Here is a 26,956-nt window from a genome sequence, read left to right as displayed (position 1 = left end):
GGATCTGCACAATATGCTGGTACAGATGCAGCACTACAGCCCCACTTAAAGGTAACCCTGAAGGACAGTGCAGAGAGAAAATCCTCCAAGCGGGTGGAACTCTGAGCAGCACATCTGGTTGCCCCTCTGCCTGCAGTGAGAGATGGTCAGAGCACAGATTTACATTGTTTATACTAACATATTTGTGCCCCAAGTGACTAATCATTAAAGGGCACTCATTGTAAAGGAAGCCCTTAATAACCAGGTTGACAGAATGACATGCTCTATGGATATCAGTCAGCCTCTTGCCCCAGCCACCAGTGCTTCCTCAATGGTAGGGAGAGAGGCTATGTATTGGATCAACAACACGGACTTCCCCTAAACCAGGCTGACCTGGCTAAAGTTACTGCCAGGTGTGTCTAATCTGCCAATAGCACAGACCCGAACTCAGCCTCCTATAGGGTACCATTCCCAGGGAGACCAGCTAGTTGATTACACTAAACTTATATCATGGGGGGGACTGTGGGAGCAGTTAGGGAGGGGCAGAGATTTGTCCTCAGTGGACTAGACATGTATTCTGGATATAGATTTGCCTTCTCTGCCTACCTTGCTTCTGCCAGTGCTCATAAAATGCCTGATCCACCATCATAACATTTCACACAGCACTGCTTTCAATCAATAAAGTCATTTCACAACAAATTGAAAAAAAAAAAAGGACTCAAGCCCATGGAATTAACTGGTATTGTCACACCCCATCACCCAGGACGGCTGGCCTAACTAAAAGATAGAATAATCACCTACTGAAGACTCAGTTACAGTTTCAGCTGGGAGACAACACCCTAAAAGAATGGGGTAATGCTTTGCATCAGAGACCCTTATAGAGTGCTATCTCCCCAACAGCCATAATATGTGGGTCTGAGAATCAAGAGGAATAGTACTATATCCAATAACCCACTCATCGAATTTTCACTTCAACTCCTGGCAACTTTGAGTTCTGTTAGTTTGAAGGTCTTAGTCCCCAAGGAGGAAATATACCTACCAGCATATATAACGGTTCAACCACATTAGAAAATGAGACTCCTACATGGCCATTTGGGACTCCTTATTCCACTGAACCAACAGGCAGAAAAAAGAGGGTTACTTTACTGGCTGGAATGATTGAGCCTCATTATCAACGGAAAACTGGGTTGCTGCAACACAATAAAAGCAAGGAGGACTATGTCTGGAACCCAAGGGATTCTCTGAGGTACCTCTTAATACTTCCATGCCAATAATAAAGGTTCATGGAAAACTAGGGCAACTAAAAAAAGGGCCAGACTACTGAAGAAATGAAAATTTGAAATTCTGGATCATTTCACCAGGTAAAGAATTTCTACCAGCTGAGGTTCTGGCTGAGGGCAAAGGGAAACATAAAATGGGTAGCTGAAGAAAGAACTCACAGATATCAATTCTGGTCTCGTGACTAATTACAGAAATGAGAACTCTGATGGCTTTGTATATTTTCTCTTTGTTATATTCTGTTTATTTGTACATTCTAACCATTTTCTTCTTTTCTTCCTTCTTCCCATTATTATAAGTTGTCAAAGGTTAACTTTTCAATCAGTCTCTTGACAAAAGAATATTCAGTGGAACTGTGATTTGAGGAGTGATTAATATATCCAGCAATGAATACCATGACTACTGGTACTGAGCATCTCATTTTGGGGAAAGGATGAAAGCTGCTTCATCATATGAGAGACAGCTATATCTTGTTAGATGCAAACAAAAGAGTTGTTCTGTTGATATGTGAAAGCTCAAACATATGTAGACAAGTACATATGGATGCTAAGTAGCCAAAGGGGTAGATTGTGCCAGTTATCAATTTATTGCTTCTCAGCTCCAAACTGCCCCTTCACTACCCTGCTTGTGATAATGGAGCTGGACCCTGTAAACATTTCTCCTTTGCCAGTTGGCATGATACTAAGGTTACTAGAAGGTGATGGAGGCAGGGGCTTCTCTTCCTGCTTCCAGCGTGCTTTTCCATCTTCTTGCTCCTGTGGTGCTCTGCTGGTATGCAGAACACCCAATGGTACTCATCCCAACATGTTTTAGTGGGCACTCCTGTGAGCATCTTCTCAGGCAAGTTCTGCCAGTGCCCCAAGCTGGCTTTCTGGTGATTCAGCAGCACCTCCATGTACGGTTTCCTGTTTGCCAACCTTGGTCTACATCTCCTCAGCAAACATCCAGTGAAGATATCCAAGATAAGAAGCTGGCTTTGGAGGAGGAGGGTATTCTTCCAAATTTTTCTTTCCTTTGTACTCTGCCTCAGTCCTGGAGTAGTAACTGCTCCCCTAGGTAGTAACTGCTCCCCTGCCATTCTTGGATTCTTTAGAGTTCTCTCTACCCCTCAGTAGTTAATTCCCTGTTCAAACTACTGTGTGGTTTCTGTCTCCTGACTAGGCCCTGATTGATACAGATACTGAGAATTAAATCAGCAAGAGGGCTAGAAGAGTAAAAAGTTCTCATCACAAGGGGAAAAAAAAAAAACTTTGTAACTAAGTGTGGTGATGGATATTAACTAGACTTTTTGTGGTGATCATTTCACAACATGTACAAATACCAAATCATTATGTTGTACACCTGAAACTAATAGTGTTTTATGTCAATTATACCTCAATAATAAATAAATAAATAAATAACCAACCCGTGAGATGACTTAAATCCACATTATAGGAAAAAATGGGGGAAAGAATGAGCGACGTTTAATGCAAAGAAAATAAATCATAGGGCACATGCTAAGCTCTAGTTAAAAGGCTATCGTGTGCATGAGAGAACACACTGCATCTTTGCTGCTCACGACCAACAACTACAGCAGCTGCAACAGCAGACTAGCTCTTTATTTTACACGGAAAAGCAAAGACCAGAAATATTAACTTTTACTAAACAGAGAGCAGAACTCTTCAGTGAAGACCTCTAAGAAGTCTAATGTCAATACTTAAATTTGTAATTTACACATCTTTGCATCTTCTCAGCTCATTTCAAGTTGTTGTAATCCCCACTGGAGGATCAGCTGTCCCAGGTTTTTGCAGTAACAAAGTCCTAAATTAATTTTCTCACAAGGAACAAAACAAAGGCTCTTCCTTCAGTTTGCCTGGAATCCTTTAAAGTTTCGCCTTCAATTCTGTCCTCTAGAAATAGAGAATCTCCAAAGACAAAGGACACCAAACGCGCTCTAGTTACATCCAATTAAAATACTGTTATACACTCATTTAAATAGGAAAAGGGGCTGACGGCCAAAGAATGATTTACTGGCAGAACTATATACTAGGTTGAACCCGTAAGAACTTTCTATGTGGACATTAATCATTATCCCAATATCATTTTACATTTATTAACCCCTTCAACCAGGTTACAAAGCACTGAAAATATTTTCTGTCCCTTAACACAAACAATTCTTTTATTACTCGTTCTCATTTTATAGAGGAAGAACTTTGGGCTTAAAGAGGGCAAATAACTTGCCTAAGAGACCAAAGCTAGCAGGTGGTAGATCTAGGCCTGTTCTTTACACAGCTTTCTCAAATTTAAACAAACCACTAAGGGGATTTATTTCCAGAAAGACATGTACCAATAACCTGTCAAAAATTATTGCAATTATATCTGACCTTGCTCTTAACGTTCTTTGCCTACATGAGGCCTGAAACAAACAGAAAGAACCACCTACTCAGAGAAAAATGCTGGTGAAGAGAAAGGAAGAAAACATAATCAAACTGCTCAGGCTACTTCACAATATACAAAAATGTAAGCTAGATAATCTGTTTATACACAAGACAGCAAGGTGGCCCACTCCTCTTCAACGTTAAACAAAACAGCTGTTATGGTCTAGGACAAAAGTTTGTAATTTTCTCAATAGCGCAGAAAGATCATAGCGCAAGTCTTTATTACTTTAAAAAGTTTTTTTTTTTTTTTTTTTTTACCTCAGTGACAATGTTATAGCCATGAAAATGTATTAGGTAAAGAGGGAGATGGAAAACCATAACAGACTTAACATTGTCAGGGATACGAGAGTAACATCAGAGCAAATGGGCTGAATGGCACATGCTCAGGCTCTGCCACGGAAGAGGGGAAAGGATATGTCTGTTTCAAGGACAAATGTAAAATTCCCTGCCACGTCTCTTAAATGCTACAGAAACACAGCAAGGGATCTATGGGCCAAAGTCTTTTTTTTTAAATAAATTTATTTACTTATTTATTTGTTTGTTTTATTTTTGGCTGCATTGGGTCTTTGTTGCTGTGCGCGGGCTTTCTCTAGTTGTGGCGAGCGGGGGCTACTCTTCGTTGCGGTGCACGGGCTTCTCATTGTGGAGGCTTCTCTTGTTGCAGAGCACAGGCTCTAGGCGCACGGGCTTCAGTAGTTGTGGCACACAGGCTCAGTAGTTGTGGCTTGCGGGCTCTAGAGCACAAGCTCAGTAGTTGTGGTGCACGGGCTTAGTTGCTCCGCGGCATGTGGGATCTTCCCGGACCAGGGATCGAACTCGTGTCCCCTGCATTGGCAGGCGGATTCTCAACCACTGAGCCACCAGGGAAGCCCTGGGCCAAAGTCTTGATATGCTTTAGAATGACCCAGAAATCCCCTCCTTCACTGCTAGAGGGGCTCTGCTGTGGCTCCTCCCCCAGAGCTCCCCTCTCTGCTCCCATCAGTGCCTCCTCCCAGCCTTTCGCCTACCTAACTTCCATCTTAGGAGACATAACACTGCCAGTTTAGAACAGACTCCTTCCTTAGAACCACATTTCTTTCCTCCACTTTTTTTTTTTTAAAAACACATTCAACAAGATTATTCATTCAATAGCTACTGTGCACCTACTCTATGCCAGACACTGGTCTAGGTGCTGGGCCACAGCAGTGACCAAAACAAAAGCCCCACCGTCTCATAACATTTATCTTCTAGTGGGGAAAGTCAGACAATAAACAATATAAATAATTAATGTGTACAAATAATAAAGCGACAGGTGCCATGGAGAAAAATTAAAGCAGAGAAGTAGGGGAGAAAACTGGAAGGGGTACAATTTTAGGTAAGATAGAAAAGACCTCGCTGAGAAGGTGGAGAGCGAACTACGAGTATATATGAGGGAAGAGTATTCCAGACAGAGAAAACAGCTAGTGCTCAGAGCCCAAGGCAGGGGCCCACCTGGCTTGTCCAGGAACAGTGGTGAGAACACCAGTGAAGCAAAGTTAGCAAAGGGGAAAATCAGGAGACGGGGTCAGAGAGGTGACAGGGGTCACCTGTCCCATGGCCTTATGGTATCTGGTAAGGACTTTGGCTTTTACTCTGAAATAGGAAACTACTGGAAGACTCTGAGCAAAAGAATAACATGATCTATGTGCAGGACCACTCTGGGTGCTTTTGAGAATATACTATAAGGAGCAAATGAATGCAAGGAGGGAGACTAATTTGGGAGGTTACTGCAATAGTCACAGTGAGAGCTGGTGGCTCAAATCAGAGAAGAGCAGGAGGTTGGTGAGGAGTGGTCAGGTTCCAGATCTATTTTTCTGACAAAATAGATGCGGGATGCAAGATAGGGGAAGGCAAACATTCAGCCTGAGCAACTAGGAGAACATTCTATTTCTATTTAAAGAGCTGGAGAAGGTTTTAGTTTTTTTGTTTGTTTTAGTTGCAGGGGTGGGATCAGAAGTACAGTTTAGGACCTCAAATTTGAGATGCCAACTCTACATCTAAATGGAGATTTCAAGCTCTAATTTCAAATTTTCTTAGTTCTCATCCAACCTCCTCACGGAATTTAGCTAATATTACATATGTTCTTACAAAATGTTCCTTTAAACTCTGGTTAGCATTTAAATAATGTTTATAAATTTGTGCATTTCTCCCTGCAACTGGAAAAATTAGAACAAACCCACAAGGCAGCTAACATATAAAGCAACACTTTAATTCTAAAGAGGTCTGTACGTACACGATGGTTAATTTGAAAGTCACCTTTTATTTTAAATGAGCTAGCTTTATTTATTTATGTCTACCATTTTAAACGTGCAGTTCAGTGGCATTAGGTACATTCACACTGTTAGGCAAACATCACGGCCATCCATCTCCAGAACTTTTTTTTCATCTTGCAAAACTGAAACCCTGTACCCATTGAAAAATAACTTCCCATTCCCCCCCTCCAATTCCTGTCAACCACCATTCTACTTTCTGTCTCTATGAATTTGATTACTTATAGGCAGTACCTCATATAAATGGAATCATATTAAGTGGCATCAGCATTTGTCCTTTTGTGACTGGCTTATTTCACTTAGCATAATGTCTTCAAGGCTCATCCAGGTTGGAGCACATGTTGGAATTTCCTTCCTTTTTAAGGCTGAATAACACTCCATTGTATGTATATATAACTTAGGTTGCTTCCACCTTTTGACTATTGTGAATAATGCTGCTATAAACAAGGTTGTACAAAGCCCCTGCTTTCATTTGGGTACATATCCAAAAGTGGGACTGCTGGATCATACAGTAATTCTATTTTTAATTTTTTGAGGACCTCCCATACTGTTTCCTATAATGGTTGCACCATTTTACATTCCTACCAGCAGTGCGCAAGAGTTCCAACTTTTCCACATCCTCACCAATACTTGTTATTTTCTGTTTGTTTGCTTTAAAATAATAGCCTAGATCTTAATGGGTGTGAAGTAGTATCTCATTGTGCTTTTGATTTGCATTTTCCTAATGATTAGTGATGTTAAGCATCTTTTCATGTGCTTATTGGCTTATATATCTTCTTTGGAGAAGTATCTATTGAAGTCCCTTGCTCTTTTTAAATCAAGTTGTTTTCATGTGGTTGAAATGTAGGAGTGCTTTATATATTCTGGATATTAACCCCTTGTCAGATGTATGTTTTGTAAATATCTTTTCCCATTCCATGAGTTGCCTTTTTACTCTATTGATAGTGTCTTTTGATGCACAAAAGTTTTTAACTTTGGTGGAGTCCAATTTATCTATTTTTACTTTTCTTGCCTGTGCTTTTGGTGTCACATCCAACAAATCATTGCCGAATCTAATTTCATGAAGATTTTGCCTTATGTTGTCTTCTAAGAGTTTTACAGTTTTAGCACTTACATTTAGATCCTTGATCCATTTTGAGTTAATTTTTGTATACGGTGTAAAGTAAGGATCCACCTTCATCCCAACAACCAAGACTATCTTTTCCCCACTGGACGGTCTTAGCGCCTTTGTCTAAAATCATTTGACCATATATACAAGGGTTTATTTCTGGGCCCCCTGTTCTATTCCTTAGACTATATGTCTGTCATTATGCCAGTATCACCACTGTTTTAATTACTGTAGCATTTTGTAAATTCTGAAATCAGGAAGACTGAGAGCTCTAACTTTATCTTTTTCAAGATTGCTTTGACTATTCAGGATCCTTTGAGATTCCATGAGTTTTAGGACAGATTTTTCTATTTCTACAAAAAAAGGTAGTTGATATTTTAAGGGAAAAAATCCTTTGAAAAAGCACTTTTTTTCTTTTCTATAATGGTTCATTATAGGATATTGAATATAGTTCCCTGTGCTATACAGTAGGACCTTGTTGTTTATCCATTCTATATATAATAGTTTGCATCTGCTAATCCCAAACTCCCAATCCATCCCTTCCCCCGCCTCCCCCCTTGGCAACCATAGTCTGTTCATATATAATAGTTTGCATCTGCTAATCCCAAACTCCCAATCCATCCCTTCCCCCGCCCCCCCCTTGGCAACCATAGTCTGTTCTCTATGTCTGTGAGTCTGTTTCTATTTCATAGGTAAGTTCATTTGTGTGATATTTTAGATTCCACATATAAATGAGATCATATGGTATTTGTCTTTCTCTTTCTGACTTACTTCACTTACTATGATCATCTCTAGGTCCATCCATGTTGCTGCAAATGGCATGATTTCGTTCTTTTTTATGGCTCAGTAATATTCCATTGTATATATGTACCACATCTTTATCCATTCATCTGTCAATGGACATTTAGGTTGTTTCCATGTCTTGGCTATTGTAAACAGTGCTGCTATAAACACAGGGGTGCATGTATCTTTTTGGATTACAGTTTTGTCTGGATACATGCCCAGGAGTGGGACTGCTGGATCATATGGCAACTCTATTTTTAGTTTTTTAAGGAACCTCCATACTGTTTTCCATAGTGGCTGCAACTTACATTCCCACCAACAGTGTAGGAAGGTTCCCTTTTCCCCCATACCCTCCCTCTCCGGCATTTGTTATTTTTTGACTTTTCATCGATGGCCATTCTGACCAATGGGAGGTGGTAACCTCACTGTAGTTTTGATTTGTGATAATTAGCAATGATGAGCATCCTGAAAAAGCACTTTGAATCTTCTACCAGTGACTGATATTTCCCTACTGTTGCTGGAAGCTCATAGTTGGAATAATCATTTGTATACATCCTCTTATCCACACCCCAGAATTTTTCACAAGGCATTAATCCTTGAACAATGTAAAAAGCATATAAAAATTAGTATTATTCAAATTTCTCCTTAAAACATTACGATGGGAGCCCTAAAATATATGAAGCAAAAACTAACAAAATTGAGAAATAGATAATTCATCAATGACTGTTGTTGAAGACTTCAGTGCACCACTTTTAATACTGGATAGAACAACTAGGAAGAATACCAACAAGAAACAGAAGACCTGAACAATATTATAAACCAAGCAGACCTACCAGACATTTATAGAACACTCCACCCAACAACAGAAGAACATACATACACATGAAACATTCTCTAGGACAGACCATATGTTAGGCAATAAAACAAGCCTGAATATATTCAAAAGGATTGAAATTACACAAAGTTCTCCAACCCCATGAAATGAAATTAGGAAATGACAACAGTAAGTAATTTGGGAAATTCCTAAATATGTGGAAATTAACAACACCCTCCTAAATCACCAATAGGTCAAAGAAATCACAAAGGATATTAGAAAATACTTTGAGATGAATGAAAGTGAAAACACAACACTTAGGAAAACCAAAACTTATGAGATGCAGCTAAAGCACTGCTCAGAGGGAAATTTATACCTGTACATACCTACAATAACAGGGAAGGAAAAAAAAAAAATCTCAAGTCAACAACATAACGTTCCACCTTAAAGAATTAGAAAAAGAAGAGCAAACCAAACCCAAAGCAAGCAGAAGGAAAGAAATAACACAGATTGGAGAGGAAATAAATGAAATAGAGAAATGAAATAAAAAAGAGAAAAACAGAGAAAACCAAAGTTGACTCTTTGAAAAGCTCAATGAAACTGACAAATCTTTAGCTAGACCAATCAAGAAAAAGAGAGATGACTCAAATTACTCAATTCAGGAATAAAAGAGAAGACATCAACGCCAATGTTACAGAAATAAAAAGGTTTCTAAAGGAACACCAAGAACTATGGTATGTCAACAAAATACATAACCTAATTGAAATGGACATTCTAGAAAGACAGAAATTACTGAAACTGATTCATAAAGAAAACATTAGGATGGAAAATTCCAAAACTAAAATTGTGGTTAGTTACACAGTTTCTAACAATTAGGCTTGGAAATTAGTTCCATGATAGATGGAGTTGAGTCAAATTTCCCAGTATAGAAATCAAAGATCTCATATTCCATGATAAAGTACAGGCAGACAAATCTTTTGTTGAATTAACCTCTTGGTTAATTGGACACCACTTGTGCCCCCCGCCTCTCACCCTTTAAATCCCATCCAACAGGACTAAGCTGTCTTTGTCCACAGCAGTGACTAAGTTAGTAATACTTTACTGTATTGGTTTTTCATCTTTCCGTTTTCACTTTTTGCAGTCTCCCACTCTTGTTTCCTGAGATCACTTCTCAAAATAAACTACCTACATGCAAAACCCTTGCCTCAGCCTAGATTTTCTCCCAGAAGATAGTGCCTAAGAAAGGCTTTAAATAGGCCTTCAAACTTCCGTTCCTTCCAACTACCTTTCTGATGATTAGTTAGCACTTAAGAAGATCCACTGAGACATGACACTGTGGTAGAAAGAGCACAGCACTTCTTCCCAGACTGGGTACAGCCTGGAGCTCTCTTATTAACCTAAGTTCAACCTCTTCAAATGAAAAATGGATACTGTTATCCATTCAAAAGCACTTTACAAACTCTAATGTGTTATACAAATGACAGTTACCCTTATTACTAATGAGATGTATCAGACAGAAGAATCTGTTCATGTCTAGATTCAGGTAAAAATACAAGATCAACTTATAGTAGCTGTGTGTGAATGTTAGTTCTATGAGTAAAAATCTTCTGGACTCTGATAGAGTGTGGCTCTATCTACAATGCTTTAGTTTTTCTGAGAAAGGAGAATGTATTCATATATTACTTACCGAATTACAAATAAAGTATTTTACAAATGCCTTTTACATACTTACAAATGCCTTTTGACATAGGGTAGAGTATCATTCCACAAAGAGAAGCAAATTATATAAACGAGGTAACAGTTTAAAAAGTATTTCAGAATTATGGACTCACTCAAAGCTCAGGAAGAAGCTATTTTGTTTCATTTAACACAAAACTCCAACAGAAATAGAAATCGAATGGCTCACAGTATAATTAAATGCTTTGCTTAGATGAAGGTTCTTAAGCTCAGTCCCTGAGCTGGTTTCAAGGGAGTCCTAAACGCCCTAGAAGTAAATATAACATGTGTGTTAATGGGTACATGTGGATTTTCCTGAGAAGTTTTATATTTTTACCAGAAAACAATAAACCAAAAAAGAAAAACTTTAAGAAACATTAGATGTTGGTATTTTACTGGTATGTTTCCAAAATGCAATGCATATCTGAAAAAAGAAAGGAAAAAAAAAACTAAAGCTTTGTTTTCAGGATTTGAGGAGGGGCAGTGGGAATGGCTGCCTTGCTGTGTCTACATCTAGGAACACAGTGTGCAGCTTTATGTTCAGGCTTCATTTATGAGCTATAATGCCAGCATATGGGTTGGTTACAATAGCTGTTCAGAAACTCTAACATTACAGATTTTTCTGATAAGATTTCACATTTTTGATGACTTAAATTTTATCTAATACAAAATCCTTTGCATTCCATCTGATGATACAAGTGACAGGGATGAAACACCTAGGATACTTTCTGTGTCATGACATTCTAACAAAGCAGTTTTACTGTTTCACTGCTGTGCTGACCTGAGGGAATGATAACACATCCCATTCAGAAGAGTTATCACAATAAAAAGCCATGACTCTGATCACAATGGAAACCACCAGTAACACTGCCATTTGTGGAGCACTTAGTGTACTGCATCTAGCCCCAGTGTAAATAACAGTAATTTGGCTCCATGGCAGCAGGGATGTTTATTTGTGGTTAAGTCTTGTTAAGCCTTCATTGTAATGAAAACAGCATCAAAATAAAATGGAGGATAATCCAGTTTTACGCATGACTTAGAAATAAAACTAACACTCTGTTCCTGCCCCACCAGTCCTGTGTCTTTGTCCAGAACCCTCTCTAGTCTCCCAGCCCCACCATATTACCAGGCCAACAAGGAGGAAGAATCCACCTGAAGCCGGGTTTCATCTCACTTTCATCAAAATGAATACACTAATAAAACCCAACAGTTGTTCCCATCACCAAAAGTTTAATCCTAGGGTACCTATAAGGTTAGTCAAGATTGAGAATTATTCTTTACAGTACTTAAATTATTGTGCTTCAAACCTAAGAACAGATTATTGAGCTCTCTTAATGCAAAGAAACCTAAGAACATTAAATTGAGCTTTCTTAATAAAAAGAAATGTTTGCCAAGCTAAAAAAGTTCTTTATGCCATGAAAATTACCTTAGGTATTCAGTCTTTTAACGTCTTAATTCAGTCAACATACTGCGTTTGCAAATCTATCTACTGTAAAGACACACTAACCCACAATGGCTAGGAAATTGGGCATTCCATTGAATTCTTCCCAGATACAGCCTACTAGATTATCAAACAATAAGGTTACAAAATTAAAATGTTATTGAATGTAACACGTTTTATATATTAATTCAAAAGGCATTTTAGGAAGACTGTGAATGTGAATTTTAATTGGACTAAACAAAACATAAGTATAGTGTTAGAAAGTATCTAACAGTAATTGATACACCATGGAAACTGTCTTTTGGAATAACTTCTTATTGCTACTCTGCCAACTGTCTTTCTCATCAGATGCTATAAAATATCAAATAGTCATTTGGGCTTCTTAACTCTTATAGATTCCGGATAAAAGGGAGTTCACTCTGATAATCCAAAATGACAACGTAAGTGAAGGTGCCTGGCAAAAAGTAAAAAGCCCATATAATTATGGAATTACTATGAATCGGATTAGAAGCTTTGTCAGACCAAGAGCTCATGTCTCAAGGGTCTTTAATTACAAAACTCATGTTCTGGCCACATTATACTTCAATAATTAAGACCCCAACCAAAATCCAGTCCATACGGTGTTGGTGTAAGATGTTTATTAGTGTAATTTATTTAGCACAATGATCACATTAAAATGTCCCAATATACAAAACTGTTGAAATCTAAAGTCACAAAAAATACAAACTTAGGCGAGTGAATAAAGTTATAAAAATATTATTTAAAAACAAAGTTCTACATCTTCAACACTGGGCCAAAGAAGGAAAAAAACAAGAGAGAGAGAGAGAGAAAGAGAAAGAGAGAGATTGCACATAAGAAACAACACATTTCAATAGAGCAACCCTGACAGGTCTTGGCTACCTCACCAGTGAGATCCTCCTGGGCCACTGGGTGTGACCATGATGGCAATATAGCATTTCATTGCAGGACTGGCTACTTCATATGAAGCTATATGTGAAACGTTACATTTATTTCCTTCAAAATGAAACATCCAAGTGAAACAGAGCTAACAATATACACTAAATTTTAGCTGGCTGATAGTAGAAATGTTCAACAATTCCATAAATTCAAAGAGAAACATTTGGAAAAAAACAAATTTCAAAGAGAAATAAACATGACAAAATGGAAATTAAAGTGGAATAAATCAATGTCAATAATGAAGTGTGAGTGTATGTTTCTGACCACAGCTATACCACAGGGGTCACACCCAGGCTTTTCTACCCACCTGTCACCTAGATAAACTGCAGAGATTAGTTAGAAGTGATGGAAGGATGTCAAGCATGATTTTTTAAAGTTAGCACTAACAGTTGTGAAAAGTTCCTTGGCTAGGGAAAAAAAGTCACAAAAAAATATGAAACAACTACATGCCAAATGAAAAGAGCTATGTTTTATTTGATGGTGCGCTCTCCTATGGTATTTTTCATATTTTTCTCCTTTGCTAAGAGTTTTCATATTTACCAACTGCTTAGAATGTTAGCATAAGCACTTCCCTCTAAAATGTGCCTCCCTTAGCGTCTTCTCTCCAGAACCCACAGAAGGAATTCCTGGCAGACGAACAAGCCACAGGACCACAGGAGGGAATGCTTCCTAAATTCCAGAAGTCATTGCAGGGTCTTGGTTTAAACTTTCATAATATTCTAACTTTCCCATCCCCAAAGTAGTTTTGTATCAGGGGACCTAAAACAATGTACATCTCAAATCTTCCTCAGAACATGGTGCCAAATATTTAATCTGAAATAATCAGTAGCTTAGTGATTATACAAACCTGCATAGTCAGTAAGAGGATAGAAAATTTTAAAGAGTATCTCACATTCCAGATCTTAAACCAGAACTCCTCTACAATTTCAAAACATGGCCCATGTTTTATATTCTATTTCTAAAAATCCGATCAAAGCTTATCATTTGAAAAGTTCCACAGTATTTGTCCCAGATGGTTTCAGATTTTTTTAGCTTTTAGTTTGGGAAAATGAGGAATGAGAAAAAGAAGGTCCTACTGGGACAATCCTCAGAATGTGTGAAAGTAAATCCTAAGGTTCGTGGTAAAGGACTTGACACACAGGTATTTATATGTGACCCACCAATCCCACCTCAGGGTGTACAAAGGCACCTCCACAGTTCATAGGGAGGCTAACACTGAACAGAGCTGGAGTCCAGTCAGATAATCATTTCATTAGAAACCTAATAATTGGTTGTAGTTCTTCAATGTGTTGCAATTTAACTTCATTCTCAGGTTGCTACAGAAAAAGTTATTTTCTATCTGTATCAACATCCCAGTATTCTAACAATGCAGGATTCCATTTTCCTTAACTTCCCAATTATTATCTTGATAGTTCATGATCATGTTAAGAAAGTTGGGATATGAAATTCCACACACAATAATAAGGCTGTCAAATTTTCAGGAGAATCTAAGCCTGGACAAATAGATCATAATTTCGTAATAGAAACAATTTCAGCCCAACTTGCAAATAACAAAGGATGATTTCATTTCAGGAAATATTTTTCAAAGTTTAATCAGAACTACTCTAAATTAGAGAACTTTAAATTAAAATAGCTATAATTATTCAGATGTTAGTAAGGTAGAGAGAAACATAGGTAGCCTGAAAGATGAATCTACCCTAAAAGCGAGCTCACAGAGGGAGGGAGGAGGGAGAGAAGAAGGGAGGTTCACGGCAGTGCTGGTGGCCTCGATCCCTTTATGAGAGCACACCTTCTCATTTGCTGCTACATTACCCTGATTCAGGTTGAAGATCTGAAAACCAAATGAAAAAGGCCAACTAAAAATGTTTAAAGAAAAGAAAAATGTGAGACTGAATTAAATTAAAAAATGAGTTTTAAAAGAGAACAAGAAATAAAAGACATTAGATGACCTTCATAAAAATACTAAAATTAAAAAGAATTCATCTGGTACTTTGTGCTCACAAAGGGAAACGAGGTTCCATCAAGCCCTGCGGAGCACAAAAGGAAGCAGGTGGTTTGCTCAGGCATCAGCAGAAATGGGCCCCGAAGAACTACCCTCAGCTTCTTCTATATCGTGTCCAGGAAGGAAAGCAAAGCTCTGCAAAATGCTGAAGGTTTTACAAGTGTAACGGTGCTTAGGAAAGATCACTGGTCTGGTGTTGCAGCAGCCCCAGTGTTGAGAGACACGCTAGGCTTCTAGGAGGAGAAAAATAGAAAGAGAGGAAGAAGTAGGAAAGGGAAGGAAAGGGTAGAAAAGCACAGATCATTAGTAAACAGCAAGTTCAACATTGCAAGATGCTCATAAACCCTTTATACACTGTCAGCAGAGCGGGTCTGCTCTTAGGACTACAGATTAACACTCTGAAGGAAGCAGAAGTAGGAATTTCCAAAAGAGCATGGAGCTACATGCTCCAGTTAGTGATGGCCAAATTAGAATGATGTCACAACATGCTCTGAAAACATGCACTCTTGGCCCCCTCCCTACTCCTTTCCACCCCCAATGAAACATGCATATTTTCAGTAAAGCACCTTCTTTAATATAGTCAAGAGGTCAGGTTGAGAACACAACATCTCCCCAGGTGTGCAAACTATATTCTACACAATGGTGGAGAGGTGTCCAAGAGCAGAAAGACCTGCTCTCATAATGGCACTGGGCAGTTCATAAACAGCTGGGTTCTTTTTTGCAGCTAGAGAACTGAAGTCTTCAAACGGTAAGGGCCAGGCTGCATGTTCTTCCTGTTCTTTTTTCCTGCACAATTAAGCTGTGGCAGTGGGAAACAATTGCTACATAAAGTCTGAGTCTCCTCTGGTCAGACCTGACATCCTGCTGGAGAAGAAACCTACTCTAGTGTGGTAGTCATTTCCTTCCCGGATGAAAATGGCATTCATTCTTCCAAATGGCTAACCAAATCAATCCCTTCAAGCCATTCCTTCCCCTAGCACTGCCTCCTCATTAAAGAAAGCTGAATTTATTCATTTTTTAAAAGTTTGTGTTCAAGCTTCTTCTCCTTTCATCATGGGGATATTTCTACAAACATTTTCTTAAAACCAAAATTATATAGACCTTTGCTTTCAAAGCAGACACAGAAACAGTCAACACTACATACGAACTAAGATTATCAAAAAAACAAAAAAATTTCAGTTCACAAAACTGGAAGATAAATAAGGTCGCACTTCAGGTTGTTTCTAGCTTTTGAAGTAAAGAGTTCCTAATTAATGAGTTGCTAATAAGGATTTATTGTCACTGGGTAAAACTATCATTCACAACTAATAGAACCTAGTCATCAGTAAACCTAACATACAAAGATGTATACAACATTTCTAAAGGTCACAGAATAAAGAGTAAATCCTGGAATAACCGCTAGTGATAACAGAAGGCTTTTTGGAAGCCTTAGAAACCGAGAAATCCTATGGTGGCTCAAGGAAAGGCTTCTCAAGGCTAAGGTATGCGTGCAAGAAGAGGAACACAGACATGGCTAGCACTTGCCTCCCTGCAGTAATGTGAAGCAAACGTTATGCCCAGTTAAAAGTCTTTTCAGTTGGGTCAACAGTGTCAGCCTGATTGTGCACTTAAGCTAATTAAGTGCAGTTATTTTTTAAAATTCAACATGGCTCTCGTATCAGCTACCTAAACAAAGATTTACATAGTATTGTACATCCCTATGGACGCTGCTACTGCTTCAAGAATTTTCCTCACTTCAGATACACTGGGGGAACCCACAGGAACTCAGTGCTAGTCCTGGTAATGGGCTAGGCATCAGAGACAGATTTCAAAAGTAACAGTTAAGGGGAAAATAAAGGAAAAACAGACTGAGGGCACAACAGAAAGGAAAGAACTTTTAATTTCCAGCTCACAAGTTTCCTAACATTGAGCCATGGAAAGCAAACTGAGTACAGTGTGCATTCAGGGATGAGACCTGCCCAAAGAACTGTAGCAGCCAAAGGACTCCATTATAATAACAATTTTTTGGTCATTCTGCAACAAAAGCATATTGTTAAGACTGATCCAGCGCCTATGTGGTACAACTACAAAAGATATTCAAGGAATATCAAATGAAATTCTCTCTTTCCATTGTTGGAAATGTTATGGGGCAGATGCCCTGGGTTTAAATACAACCACCAAGAACAAGAGTACCCTTAGAAATAATCCATACGCTTCCACTAACAATCCTCCTCAAAGGAGCTGATCAAGGTGTTTACTGTGACTGTTTCACCCACACATTTGGGGACTCCTGGAAATCACTTACCAGTGGCATCATTCCCTTCTATTCCGTGGTCACCGTTGGCAAGCACTGTTGCTTGAGAAGATGAAGTACCTGCAATGACCACAAAGAATAATTACCCACTGTGACAGATAGAAAAATGAAAAACAGACGCAACTACTGTCTAACTAGTAGAATTTTTGTCACTCTTCATAGCATTAGCTTAAAGCAGATAAAATCTGTCCAAAATTTAAAGATCCAATAAAAGGAAATCTAGAAACACAGAATAGAACTGAGCCATTGATTTCTATGGCATCCAAACTCTGATAAGCACCACGACTACAGGAGAAGCTTTCCTAATAACAAGTCTAAGTCTTTCCTGCTCTGTACATTGTCAAAGGTTACTATTATACTCAATAAAACCATCATGAAGCACCATAGGTTTAGAACCTGTGATTCAAACCAAATGGTCCAAGGACACAGAGCCGTTTAAAACAACCCCCACGTGGGACTTCCCTGGTGGTCCAGTGGTAAAGAATCCACCTTCCAATGCAGGGGATGCGAGTTCAATCCCTGGTCCGGGAACCAGGACCCCACAGGCCGTGGGACAACTAAGCCTACGCGCCACAACTAGAGAGCCCATGAGCTCTGGAGCCTGAGTGCCACAACTAGAGAGAAGCCCGCACGCTGCAATGAAAGATCCCGCATGCTGCAACACAGCCAAATAAATAAATATTAAAACAACAACAACAACCCATGTAGAAAGTCCAGGGCACCATCACTACTCCTGTACATGAGGATTACCTGGAAGTCACCAGCAGCTCTGGAAGCAGAGGGCTTTTTTTTTTTTTTTTAAGGTATCCTTATAGACTATAGTTGTATCTTATTTCCTAATAACTAAGGATGTTGAGCAACTTTTCACCTGTTTACGTGTCATTCTTTTATTTTCTTTGGTGAATTGAACAGTCAAATTTTTTGGACTATTTTTTTAATTGGGTTGTGTATTTTCTTATTATTGAATTTTGAAGATTGTTTGTTGTTCTGAATACCAACCGTTATCAGATGAGTTTTGCAAATATTTTCTCCCATAAACGTATTTTCCAAGAAAATACATCCAAGAAATGTATTTTTGTTTTCTTAACTGTGTCTTTTGAACAGCAAAAGCTTTCGATTTTGATGAAGTCTAATTTATCATTTTTTCCTTCATGCTTCCATGCTTTTGGTGGGATATCTAAGAAATTTCTGCCTAACCCAAGGTCACAGGATTTTCTCCTATGCTTTCCTCTAGAAGTTTTATAGTTTTCATTTAGGTTTCCCACTGAGGTCTATGATACACTTGGAGTTAAATTTTTTACGTGGTATAAGATATGGGTCTATGTTCATATTTTTGTACGTTGACATCTAATTGTTCCTTTACTCCACTGATTCCTTTGCACCTTTCTTGAAAATCAACTGACCATATTACGTGTAGGTCTGTTTCTGGACTCTCCTGTTCCACTGACCTATAAATCTATACATTTTGCCAGTACCACAATGTCTGGATTACTGTATTTGTATAAAGTCTTGAAATGATGTCACACAAGTCCTGCAAATTAGGTCTTTTCCAAAATTGTCTTGGTTATATTTTAGTGTCTTTGCTTTTCCATGTAAGTTTTAGAATCAGTTGTTGATTTATACAAAAAAATCCTGATGGGATCTTGACTGCACTGATTGTATAGATCAATTTGAGGACATACAACCTTTTCTGAAAGGCTCTGACGATATCTAACATTTCAGCAACCTGCTTAGTCTGCAGTCAGCCTGCCAACCCAAGAGGTGCCTACAAATCACTCTTACTTAACAACCTCACAGGGATTTCCCTGGTGGCATGGTGGTTAAGAATCCGCCTGCCAATGCAGGGGACACGGGTTCGAGCTCTGGTAAGGGAAGATCCCACATGCCGCGGAGCAACTAAGCCTGTGCGCCACAACTGCTGAGCCTGCGCTTCTAGAGCCCGCGAGCCACAACTACTGAAGCCCGCGTGCCTAGAGCCCATGCTCTGCAACAAGAGAAGCCACCACAATGAGAAGCCTGTGCACTGCAACGAAGAGTAACCCCCACTCTCTGCAACTAGAGAAAGCCCGCGCACGGCAACAAAGACCCAATGCTGCCAAAAATAAATAAATTAATTAATTAATTAATTTAAAAAAAGATTAGGGAACTAAGTCAAATAATGCTTAGTTCCCTAAGATTAGGAGAAAAAAAAAAAACCTCACAGACATATTTTTCATAAGACAAGTAAAAATCTAGAACATATGCTATTAAAATATAAAATGCAAGATTTTACTTTGGAAGACAGCAAACTACAATGTCCAAGCTTCTGGGTCCCACAAATCCAAAGCAGAAATCTTTCATATAAACTCATTGAAAAGATCATTCATTCTGTAATCTCAGGTAACAGAGGAACAACTAAAGAGAACAACCTAAAAGAACAAGGCAGACTGAAAGAAAATATCAACTAACTGGAAGAAGAAGAGGAAAATAAAGGAATGAAAGATAACAGACTTTTATTAAATACCCAGTATGCACCATGCTAGGGCTTCACATATTGTTTTACTTATCCAGAGAGATAGAACAAATATGAGCTAGAACATATTTGGCCTAAATAAATTCCCTTTTACCCTCAGACAGTAAGCTTATAAAATTTATTCTTCCTAGCTCAAGAAAAAATGCATATTTTCAAAACTCTGCCTCAGATGAAAATGCAAATTGCAAAAAAAATAAATAAAATGCAGACTATAGGAAAATGCGAATTACAAAAATGATACCGTCTTCTGGCCATGAGAGTGATAAAATATTTTTTTTAATTTGATAATAGCCTGTGTTGGCAAAGGTGTAGGAAAATGGGTAATCTCATACTCCACTGGAGGAATATAAATTGAAACAACTTTTTTATAAGAAAATCTGGCAGTCTATCAAATTCTGAAATACCAGTTTAACTCAAGAATCCATTTTAGGTGCTGGAGAGGGTGTGGAGAAAAGGTAACCCTCTTGCACTGTTGGTGGGAATGATACAGCCACTATGGAGAACAGTATGGAGATTCCTTAAAAAACTAAAAATAGAACTACCATATGACCCAGCAATCCCACTACTGGGCATATACCCTTGAGAAAACCATAATTCAAAGAGTCATGTACCACAATGTTCATTGCAGCACTATTTACAATAGCCAGGACATGGAAGCAACCTAAGTATCCATCAACAGATGAATGGATAAAGAAGATGTGGCACATATATACAATGGGATATTACTCAGCCATAAAAAGAAATGAAACTGAGTTATTTGTAGTGAGGTGGATGGACCTAGAGTTTGTCATACAGAGTGAAGTAAGTCAAAAAGAGAAAAGCACATACCATATGCTAACACATATATATGGAATCTAAAAAAAAAAAAATGGTTCTGATGAACCTAGGGGCAGGACAGGAATAAAGACGCAGAGGTAGAGAATGGACTTGAGGACACGGGGAGGGGGAAGGGTAAGCTGGGGCAAAGTGATAGAGTAACAATGACATATATACACTACCAAATGTAAGACAGATAGCTAGTGGGAAGCAGCTGCACAGCACAGGGAGATGAGCCCCGTGTTTTGCAACCACCTAGAGGGGTGGGATAAGGAGGGTAGGAGGGAGACGCAAGAGGGAGGGGTTATGGGGATATACGTATGCATATAGCTGATTCACTTTGTTATACAGCAGAAGCTAACACAATATTGTAAAGCAATTATACTCCAATAAAGATGTTTTTTAAAAAAAGGAATCCATTTTAGGTATGTAGTTCACAAAAAGACATACAACACACATAAATAATCAGAAAAGGTGTGGGGAAAAAAATATACCAAACACCACTGGTAACTGCTAAGGAATGGAGTGCAGGGAAACAGAGATGGGGATAAAAAGGAAGACTTTCACAGATGTAAAGTCCTGTTTTAACTGAGCACCTTAAATAGTGGATAGATAGCCAACTGAAGCACACAGGCCAGCTTCAACATAGTATCACAAGCAGTTAGAAGCAGCAGGAAAGATTGCTAAAAAAATTAAGTAATAAAAGATCTAGAAATCAAGAAGGGTACCCCCCCCAGCGGAGCAGAAATTACAAGGAATATCCAAGAAAATGAAGCAGATAGACCACACTAAGGAGAAACCCCAGCCCAAAGAAGGCACAGGAAAACAGGACTCCAAGGTACTCTAGGCTTAGAGACAGCAGCGATGATGGGACTCAGTTAAAAGCTGTCAGGTCAGTCCCCACTTCCCCCATGCTTTCCTTCCCTCACCCCACCATAATCACCTTTGTGCCAAACCCAAGATGGGAACAGAGACTGAATGCTTTGGCACAAGAGGAAGCCAACGGGTGAATGGTGATACCCAGAGGAGTTGGGGGGGAGGAGCCCCACACCACGCCTGGCAGCACTGCCACACCCCTGCCAGAGGCATGTGGTAGAAAAGTCATGTTATCACAGGGAATCTCAAGTATTGCCAAACAACTGAGGAAAACTACTACCAAAAAAGAAAGGCATCATGTTCAAAGAGAATAAATGTCACCCAGCGAAACAATGTTGATACGGCAAATAGGAGACTTTTAAAAAGAAATATGTCATTTTCCTCTGTGGATGAAAGAAACTATCACACATCTGTGAAACAAAAGCAAACCCCTAAACAAAGTGAATTATCTAATGACTAACAAATCCTTTCCAGGTTAGGTAGTTCTCAATTCTTTGCTTTTCCAGAATTCAAAGGGGTCATAATGTTTAATAATACTGAGTTATGGAATGCTTAGCATGTAACTCAAAGATTTAAAGATATTACCACAATAAAGCTTCCATTCCCACATACTTAGCTGAGTGAATAAGGTTTTTCGGCTATTATTATCTATAAAAACAATAGGACTAAATATTGTTAAAACCTTTCCATCCTAACAAAAAATAGTTATCCAGATTTATGGTCTAATCAAGGAAATTAATAGTCCCCATAATCTCATCAGAAAAACATTTCCAATCAGATTCAACTTTTATGGTTGTTAATAATTTGTCAAAAAAAAACTGTGATCAACTGGGTACTACTAGTATTGATAATTGTGATGATAAATCTCCTCTGGACCAAGTTAATGCTTAGGAGCCTTTGGTTACAGAAACTTTTTAAATTAAAATTTAAGGGTTTTTTTTTTATGTGGACCATTTTTTATTTATTTTTTATCTACCTATCTATCTTTGGCTGCATTGGGTCTTCGTTGCTGTGCACGGCTTTCTCTAGCTGCAGCGAGTGGGTGCTACTCTTTGTTGTGGTGCGCAGGCTTCTCATTGCAGTGGATTCTCTTGTTGTGGAGCACAGGCTCTAGGCACGCGGGCTTCAGTAGTTGTGGCTCGCGGGCTCTAGAGCGCAGGCTCAGTAGTTGTGGTGCACGGGCTTAGTTGTTTCGTGGCATGTGGGATCTTCCCAGACCAGGGATCATACCCATGTCCCCTGCATTGGCAAGCGGATTTTTTTTTTTAACATCTGTATTAGAGTATAATTGCTTTACAATGCTGTGTTAGTTTCTGTGGTATTACAAAGTGTATCAGCTATATATCCCCATATCCCCTCCCTCCTGCATTTCCCTCCCACCCTTCCTATGTCACCCCTTTAGGTGATCACAAAGCTCCAAGCTGATCTCCCTGTGCTATGCAGCTGCCTCCTACTAGCTATCTATCTTACATTTGGTAATGTATATATGTCAATGCCACTATCTCACTACATCCCAGCTTACCCTTACCCTTCCGTGTCCCCAAGTCCATTCTCTACATCTGCGTCTTTATTCCCGTCCTGCCCCTAGGTTCATCAGAACCTTTTTTTTTTTTTTTTTTTAGATTCCATATATATGTATTAGCATACGGTATTTGTTTTTCTCTGACTTATTCACTCTGTATGACAGACTCTAGGTCCATCCTCACTACAAATAACTCAATTTCATTTCTTTTTATGGCTAATATTCCATTGTCTGTATGTGCCATATGTTCTTTATCCATTCATCTGTCATTGGGCACTTAGGTTGCTTCCATGTCCTGGCTATTGTAAATAGAGCTGCAGTGAACATTGTGGTAACATGACTCATTTTGAATTATGGTTTTCTCAGGGTATATGCCCAGTAGTGGGATTGCTGGGTCATATGGTAGTTCTATTTATACTTTTTTAAGGAATCTCCATACTGATCTCCATAGTGGCTGTATCAATTTATATTCCCACCAACAGGGCAAGAGGGTTCCCTTTTCTCCACACCCTCTCCAGCATTTATTATTTGTAGATTTTTTGATGATGCCCATTCTGACTGGTGTGAGGTGAAACCTCATTGTAGTTTTGATTTGCATTTCTCTAATGATTAGTGATGTTGAGCATTGGCAGGCGGATTCTTAACCACTGCGCCACCATGGAAGTCCCAAGACCTACCACTTTAGTTTGTAGACATTCATTACTTGCTAGTCTGCACATTAACATAACCCAAACCTGAACAAAATGATTCTAGTTCAATAACAGATAAAATGACTTCAATTCAGTTTAACGAGCAATGATTGTATATCTACCATGTGCCAAGAGCAGTGATCTCTCTTTAACGCATATCTGACCATGTTTCCCAGTCCCACCTTATCTCCCCACAGACTGTGAAACTCTGCATGATGTCACTGGATGTGCTTCTCCATGTTCCACCCTGTCACTTGTCTCACTTGTCATTTTGACCTCTGTTTTCTTATCACTGTGCAACTTGAGGTTGCTGGTAAACTCTAAACTATTCTGTGCCTCTTTGCTTTTCCTAAATGTGTCATTCTGCAGGAATATAAAAATAAACAAAACACTATCCCTACTCTAGAGTAGCTTAAGTGTGAGACAACAAATAGCTTAACTATGACCTTACAAGTGCCATGAGAAAGGAAGGTTCAGGGAAGAAAGGCACTTACCAAGGGGAAGACGAAAAGATAAAGGGGGTTGTGGGAGAAGATGGGAGAGGGAAGTCAGGGAATGTTCTTGGAAGATTACATCTAAACCCATTCGTAAAGGATTTTTTGTAGAAGACCACCTTTAGCCAATGCTTTATCATCAACCTCCCAATATGTATCTTTAGCCCAGAACTCTCCTCTCAATTCCAGACTCTCTTATCTAGCTGCCTACTGCTCTCGACTAGGTATCTTCTCCACTATCAGATAAGCTGAAATTCTTACCTTTCCCTCAAAATCTACTCCTTCTACAGCCTTCCCAATCTTACAAGATGACAATTCCTTCCTTTTGGTTGCTCAGGCCAAAACCTTGAGTCATCCTGGATTCATCCTTGGCAATGTATACCTTCAAAGGAGCAGCTGGGTGACATGGTGTGGGTTAAAGTCAGATGGCAGTGGGTTCAAGAGAGAATGAAAGGGGGGCTTCCTTGGTGGTGCAGTGGTTAAGACTCCGCGTTCCCAATGCAGGCGACCCAGGTTCAATCCCTGGTCAGGAAACTAGATCCCACATGCATGCCACAACTAAGAGTTCGCATGCCACAATTAAGAGTTCGCGTGCCACAACTAAGGAGCTGGTGAGCCTCAACTAACACCCAGAAAAACCAAATAAATAAATAAATATTTTTGTAAAAAGAAGAAAGAATGAGAGGAAAGGAATTGGGATTAGGGAGTAGATACACCTTTTTCAAAGAAGGAACAGAATAAAAGAAAGTAAATGAGATAGACATAGATTGAGATAGGATTTTTTATGAAGGAAAAAATTATTGTATGTTTGATGCTGATGAATGGCCCAGCTGAAGAGAGGAACTGATGATGCAGGAGACAGAAGAGACAACTGCTATAGCAGTACCCTTGAGTGAGAGCATGAGCAGTTCACTCATGACAATAAAAGTAATAGCAGAGTAAAGGGCACAGATAAAAGTAGTTTAGGAGATGGGGGGGTGCATAAACTCTCTTTTGATTGAGTTTACTGATTATCTGTTCTAAAAGGCATCAACTGAGAATATGAACAGGAAAGCAAGTGCTGGAGGTCTGAACAGAGAGAAGATGTGAAATAGCTGTCTAGGAAAGCGGAAGATTTTATAAATTCATATGAATTAGTAGCAGAGTCCTCAAGTACATGCTCTTTATGCAAATAAGACTCCCATTTACATTTCCTGAACATAATGTTTATAGGTCTAATAATTCTGCCTTTTGATCTAAATAAGTGAACATTTAGTTTTGAAAAATAGTTATCTATGAGACATTAAATCAATCAGAAAGTATGCATTCAGGAAGATGGTAAGGGTTCACAGAAAGAACATGGGGTTTAAAAATCATAAGATCTGGGTTCAGGGCTTCCCTGGTGGCACAGTGGTTGAGAGTCCGCCTGCCGATGCAGGGGACACGGGTTCGCGCCCCAGTCTGGGAAGATCCCACATGACGCAGAGCGGCTGGGCCCGTGAGCCATGGCCGCTGGGCCTGCGCATCCGGAGCCTGTGCTCCGCAACGGGAGAGGCCACAACAGTAAGAGGCCCGTGTACCGCAAAAAAAAAAAAAAAAAAAAAAAGATCTGGGTTCAGGTTGTGGTTCTGTCACTATAAACTAAATGATCAAATGCAATTCCCTTGTGCTCCCTAAGCCTGAATAGCCTCACCTGAAAGACGGGATAATATCTACTTCCCATGGTCACCAAGAGGACTAAACACAATAACACTGGAGGCAGCACCGTGGCAATTGCACAGTGTTAAGTACATGTTAACTATTATTCTTCTCATTGTTGTTTAACTGTAGATTGATCAACTATATTGACCTACCTATAGAACAATTATAGATTGTTGACTGTAGATTGATCACTAAACTACAAAGTAACCTCAAGAGAACACTGAAATTAATTTACTTTTGCCTTATATAAAACCCATTTAAATGACATTACCAGACTAGGTAATAACTGCAAGACTAAGAAATAAGCAATTTACCAGAATAAAATAAAAGCAACACAAGGAGGTTAGAAGAAAATAAAAGGGAGATAGAGATTCTACCATACACATAACACCTAACGATCTCAAAATCTACGCTCAGAAGAGAAGAATAAAAACATTACAACATAAAAACAATTAGGTTTTAGAGTAGGAAAAAGCTTTGCATACTTCTCTGGAGATAAGGCTTGGGCTCTAATAATTGGAAATGATTAGACGTACCCTACTGGACATACGCAGTAGGGTATGTCCTCATTCGAAAGGTGCTATACTGTCTTCTTTCTGATATCCCAGAGGGACAGACTCCTATTTCATGAAGTGAAAACTTTCTCAGCTAAATACATACAGCACTGAAAACAACACAAGTTTTTTAAACTAATCACTTGCTCTGAGATATAAGGATATTGAAATTTACGTTTTTTTTTTTTTAATCTCTTCTCCTGCAATCTCTTCTCTTTCCCAGCAGTGGGATTTCAGAGTCCCACCACTGGCAAATCAATTTGGCAGAGAAGGGAAGTAGGAAGAAGGTGAGAGGGCACGTGTGCTGTGAAGAAGAGACACACAGTGAGTGCGCTTTGGGCAAAATGGGGAGGCTTCAGCATGGTCTCAATGCATGGCCTCCTTCTTGTGTAAAAGTCAGGCTTGTACCAACATCGCCCTCTGGTGGCCAATGAAGGTAGTTACAAAGCTCCACAACAGAAAGCCCCAGTCAGTTGAACAAGGAAAAGTTCTGTAGTATCTAGTTATAATCCTTCCCAGGACTTACTTAGGACCTTTCTCCAGGATCAAAGTTTCTCAGTCATGGACATGCATCCAAGTCACTTGCAAGGGCTTGTTTAAAAAACAGATTGCTGGGACTTCCCGGATGGCTCAGTGGTTAAGAATCCGCCTGCCAACGCAGGGGACACGGGTTCGAGCCCTGGTCCGGGAAAATCCCACATACCGCAGAGCAACTAAGCCTGAGCACCATAACTAGG

At 39.1% G+C, this 26,956-nt stretch overlaps 1 protein-coding gene across 12 annotated transcripts in view; it reads right to left on the bottom strand.

The window, feature by feature from the left end:
• The window catches only part of MAP4 (microtubule associated protein 4), a 171,910-nt gene that overhangs the window by 74,738 nt on the left and 70,216 nt on the right, over nucleotides 1-26,956 (bottom strand). For all 12 annotated transcript variants that reach the window (XM_081245430.1, XM_081245429.1, XM_081245427.1 and 9 more), the window contains exon 3: nucleotides 17,068-17,136. In XM_081245430.1, coding sequence (XP_081101556.1) covers nucleotides 17,068-17,136 — 69 coding nt within the window. The remainder of the gene's footprint in view (nucleotides 1-17,067; nucleotides 17,137-26,956) is intronic.

This window comes from Mesoplodon bidens (genome assembly GCF_964165515.1).
Source record: "Mesoplodon bidens genome assembly, chromosome: 10".
In the NCBI taxonomy this organism is placed as follows: domain Eukaryota; kingdom Metazoa; phylum Chordata; class Mammalia; order Artiodactyla; family Ziphiidae; genus Mesoplodon; species Mesoplodon bidens.
This window is presented reverse-complemented; position numbering and strand designations above follow the sequence as displayed.